The following is a 5,415-nucleotide window of genomic DNA, read 5'->3' as shown; positions in this document are numbered from 1 at the left end:
ACAAAAATTAATAAAAATGTTTGTTTTTAAACTAACTAAAAACTATTTGATAAACTAGAGAGATCTCTAAGTCAAGGAATACAGATATTTTGCAGCCACTTTATTTTTATATTTCCACATTACTTTCTATAAGGTTTATGTTAAGGACAATTAGAGTAGCAATGTTTAGTGTGATATTTTCTATAACTCCTCAACATTGACTGTTGCCATTTTTTATCATTTTGGCAATTTATTGGCAAAACAACTATCCTAAATTAATTCCATATATTCAATTGGTTATTTTTTATTATTTTCCTTACTTGAAGACTAAGACATATCTTCTCATTGATTTTAACATAATTGACTTTTGAAAAATTTTTCATATGAAGAAAATCTGCAGGTTCAATGAATTATTTTGACAAAAAAAATTCATTAAATGAAGTTTAACAAGTATTGTGATAAGAAAACTTTGAAAGAAGTCATGGATGGTTTATCACATTTTCCTTTCCTATTAATAGTTATTTCTTTAATTTTTTAAAATTCTGAACTAAACATAGAACAAGTGAAATGATTATTTCCACACATGGTATAGAAAAGAAGAGGATTACCCATGAAATGGTAAACCTCTAGTATGTAGATTTTTTTAATTAAAAGAAATTTACATGTAACCTATAAATTTAGGCCTGCTTATCCCTGATATTTTTCTGGCCTTCCTTGGATTCTCCCCCTTTTTTTGCAGTTGGAGTTCTTAATCATTTCTCTAATCCTCTTGTCCTTCCCACCTTCTCCTCAATTAAAAAAGAAAAAGAAAAAGAAATATCATTGTAACACATTTGCATAGTAAAACAAAAAAAAATTTTCCATAGTAATAATTTTCCAAAATGAGTGTCTCATTCTGTATCTTGAGTTCAGTATCTCTTTATTAAAAGGTAGATAGTAAGCTTCATTATTGGCTTTTTGAAATCATGGTTGATCACTTGACTCTTAAGGCTTTCAAAATTGGCCTTTCTATACAGTGTTATTGGAATTGTATGAATTGTTTTACTGGTTCTTCTTGTTTCATTCTGCATCAGTTCATACAAGTCTTTCCAGTTTGTGTCTGTTTTCCCACAGATCCACCAACAGTTGTCACTTTTATTGTCATTGCCAACCTTATGGGTATGATGTAAAACTCATGAAGGAATTACTTCCATTTCCTTTTCTCTATTAGTGATTTAGAGCATTTTTTCCACAAGTTTACTGATAGTTTAGACTTCTTTCTTTGATAACTATCTATCCATATCCTTTAATGACTTATTTACTGGGAGAAGTTTGAAGCCAGGGTTTGTTTTGTTTTGTTTTTGGATGAAATGCCCCACCCTCATCTCTGCTGTCTCTTTCACAAATAAAGCAGAAGTATGTGAAATATTCAAGAAGTAACCCTAATTAAAGAACAAGAACAAAGTAAATGTTTCCATATCAAGGATGATGTTAATACTTAATGGTTCTCAAGGGAACTTTCATATTTTAAATATATTTTGATGTCTTCTTGAACAGCATCTTTTATTTTTAATTCTCTTTATCTAGAAAGTAAGATTTAATTTCTTCTGACCTCCCAATTCTGTAAACACAGTTCCACAAATCACTTATTTCAGGATAACAATTGAAGTCCCATCAAAAACTGTTTTATTTCAAGAAGAGGATTTTGGTTAGACCTCTCAGGAAATATTCTCTTAACTTTTTTTTTTTTTTTTTTTTTTTTTTTTTGGTGTGTGTGTGTGTCCTCTTTTCAACTATCAGTTAATAGTTTCTACAGCATGATAGTTAAACTCATTCTTCTCAAAGACAATTCACAGGTTGAGAGTTAAATTGTCATTCAAAAAGTCCATTACCTTTTAAAGATACAACAACATATCTGCAATCTTTGTAGGAGAAGCCATTGGAATTAGTATTATATTTATATCAAAATTAATTTTTGTTCTACAGTATTAGCATTAGAGAAATTTTATTTATATTTTAAAAATTTGTACCAAAAAGCATATCCAGAACACCAAGATATTTCCAGATGACAAAGTGTATACTGAACACATGAATCCTGTGAGGTTTGACTACACAAGCAATTCAAGCTGACACATTAAATAAATAATCAGTAACAATTAGGCTATATATTTCCCCTTTAAATCCATTTATTACTAACTTTCTCTAATAATCATCATAACATTTTTCTTAAAAACAAGTGTTTTCTGCTCATCAATTTTCTTATGGCTCCCTTTACTTCCTTGTTTCTCAGGCTGTAAATCAGGGGATTCAACATGGGGATCATTACTGTGTAGAAGACAGAAACTACTTTGTTCTGGTCAGTTGAGTAGCTAGATTTAGGCATCACATAAATGAATGTAATAGTCCCATAAAATAAAGTGACTGCAGTTAGATGGGAGGTGCAGGTGGAGAAGGCTTTGTGTCTTCCATCAGACGAATGCATTTTTAGAACAGAAAAAAGAATGTACATGTAAGAGATGACTATGATTAACACTGTGACCACAATAATTGACCCAGAAGTGATAGCAGGAATAATTTCAGCAAGAAAATCATGGGAGCAGGAAAGTTTCAACAGAGGTGAGTAGTCACAAAAAAAATGATTGACTTTATTAGGCCCACAGAAAGACAGACTCAACAAACATCCAGTAAAAGCCCAAGCATTCATACAACCACCCAGATAGGATGCAATCACCAATACTGTGCAGAGTCTAGTGGACATGTTGGTGCAATAGAGCAACGGACTACAGATAGCCACATATCTATCATAGGCCATTACAGACAACAGAAAGCATTCTGCTGTCCCAAAAGTGACTACAGAACACAGTTGGGATGCACATCCTGCTAGAGGGAGTGAGGGTATTTCCCCAAGAAAATTCATGAGCATGACAGGTGTTACTGATGAGGAATATCCAACATCTACAAAAGCTAAGTGGCTGAGGAAAAGGTACATTGGAGTGTGAAGTTGAGAGCAATTTCTGATCAATATGATTATGCTAAGGTTACCAATTAATGTGAAAATATAAACACCTAGAAATATCACAAAGAGAATGGCACGAAGAGTTGGAGCATCTGTTAATCCCAAGATAATGAATTCTGTCACAGCAGTGTGATTTTTGAATGACATCTGTGTGAAAAAGGTGCCTATTGAGAAAAAAAAAAAAAGATTTGGATTAACTACAAGACTAAGATGAAGATATCTTTATATGTATGTAGATAGGTAAGCAGGTAGATATCTCTCTACTGAACATTTATTACATAAAAAGCTATATTTGGGGGAATGAGGAAATACAAAGATGAATATCATTGTCTTTTTACTGAAGGAGTTTTAAAATCTAACAGGATTTACAAGACACAAGAATAGTAATGATAAATATAAGATTATAAATTAAATAATGTTTTCTAGGAATACTAAAGTAGAAACTAAAGGAGGCTTCATGTAGGACACATATTTTTGTCAATTCCTTATATATGTTTCAGAATCTCTTGGAAATAAATTGTTTATGAAAGATGTATAGTTAAAAAATGTTTCCCCTCTATAGCCCTACAGCTTGTCTTATTATAGTTGCATTGATTTTATTAATGAAAAATTTTAGAATTCCATATAGCAGAAACTACCTATTGAGCAGCAGTGTATCAAGTGGCTTACTTTATATTATTTTTTTTCCAATTCAAGAACTTTCATTTAGATATGAGCATGGATTTGTTCATTTAGCATGTAAACTTCAGCACTGGTCACAAAGGATCATCCTTAGAAGGAAACTTAAAGATGCCTGAAGAAAACGCTTTAATTTTACAGAAGAGGACATTATTTGTTGAAGGTTAAAGTCATGGCTAAGACAAAGAACAAGTCTTACCAGTATTTTTCATCACAATTCAACATTATATTATAAAATACTGATTCTTCAAAGGCAATTTTAAGAATGAAAATGTCAGTAATTATATTGTCTATTATATTTTGAAAATATAAAAAAGGTTTAAAATAAACTCTAAATTGGTTAGCTGTATCTTAATTAATTATTCTTGCTAAGTAGATATCACACTAAACTTTATACTGCTAATGGAATGTAAGTACTGTAAGAATTCTTTAAATTTTGGTGTCTGGGGTCAAAGAGCAGTTCACCCAATTCAAATTGTCTAACATTGGATTGTCATCAGAGAGGAAAAGTATTTTTCAATGTAAATGTTCAGTTAGAAGCTAGATAACAACCTGCTTGGAATTCATTAGAAATCTTTGGGAATCTGAACAGGGAATTCCTGCATTTGGTATGATTTTGAAGTGGATGACCTATAAATTGGTTCATTGTATTTCTAACTCTAATTACTATGAGTCTTAGAGGAATCCAATTTTTGAGTGGTCAGAGCGCAATGAAAAGATGTCCTGTAACATATGTAGGCTTCAGCATATTTCCAAAAATGGCTATGAGAAACGTTAAACACATAACCATAATATGTATGATTGGGAAATAAAATGGACTTGTATTATGAAGCAATAACAAAAGGTACATAACTGACTGAAATCACAAGATCTGTACTGCTATCCATTAACTATTAAAAGATCAAGAGTAACGCTGTCTAAAGGAGGGGGGAAGAATGGAAGGAGGGAAAGAGAAAAATTTGGAACACAAGATTTTGCAAGGGTGAATGTTGAAAACTATCTTTGCATGTATTTTGAAAAAATAAAAAGCTATTATTATTTTTAAAAATTAAATTAAATTTTAAAAAATCAAGAGTGACCTCAACTCTACTCCATGCAAGATTTGTCATAAAATATGGACAAGAATTTCACAGGATGAGGAAGTATGGATTGGTTGGGTCTGTGAAGTGGTAGCAGAACACATATCAATAAGATGACAGATTCACTAAATTTTCAAAGAAGTCCTATAATTTTATATGTATGTACATGTGAAATAATTCACCTATTATTATTTACGTTTGATCTGACAATACAAGGAAGATGCTTTAGTCACAGGAATTATTTCTCTCAGACATCACTGAATTTTGGAATTGTGTGATACCAGTAGAACTCTCCAATGTTCATAGGAGATCTGGACTGATCTAGGTAATAGGCAGTGAAGAAGGGATGATTTGAAAGATGGAAGAGAAAACAGTTCAAGCATATGAGAAAAAAGGAAAACACATCACAGGAGAATAAAGAGCAGATGTGTCAGTTTCTGAAGGTGAGCAATAGAGGCCCCAAGTGTCCATAATTTCCTTTTACTCCACTACTTTTACTAAATGGTTCAAATCTATGGTAATTTTCTAATATATAATAAATTTCAGTTAATTATCAAGAATAAAATCTCCTGTTAACTCAGTCATTTAGAATCATTCAATTGGGAGAGTTTTCAACTACATATAGAAAAGAGTTAGAAAACCAATAGTTTAAACCTCCATGTCCCCTAAAAACCCAGCCATCAG

At 31.6% G+C, this 5,415-nt stretch overlaps 1 protein-coding gene and 1 long non-coding RNA gene across 2 annotated transcripts in view; one reads left to right on the top strand and one right to left on the bottom strand.

The window, feature by feature from the left end:
• LOC141546545 (uncharacterized) overlaps window positions 1-3,977 on the top strand; it is an 11,446-nt gene extending 7,469 nt beyond the window's left edge. Inside the window, exon 3 of the long non-coding RNA XR_012483326.1 lies at window positions 3,671-3,977. This is a non-coding gene — a long non-coding RNA (uncharacterized LOC141546545). The remainder of the gene's footprint in view (window positions 1-3,670) is intronic.
• On the bottom strand, window positions 2,171-3,121 carry LOC141546233 (olfactory receptor 5P3-like). The gene has a single exon (XM_074273915.1). The coding sequence runs from the start codon at window positions 3,119-3,121 to the stop codon at window positions 2,171-2,173; it is 951 nt and encodes a 316-aa protein (XP_074130016.1).
• Window positions 3,978-5,415: the final 1,438 nt, after the last annotated feature.

This window comes from Sminthopsis crassicaudata, chromosome 6, assembly GCF_048593235.1.
Source record: "Sminthopsis crassicaudata isolate SCR6 chromosome 6, ASM4859323v1, whole genome shotgun sequence".
Taxonomy (NCBI): domain Eukaryota; kingdom Metazoa; phylum Chordata; class Mammalia; order Dasyuromorphia; family Dasyuridae; genus Sminthopsis; species Sminthopsis crassicaudata.
Note: the sequence above shows the minus strand (reverse complement) of the source record. Positions and strands in the feature narration are given on the sequence as shown.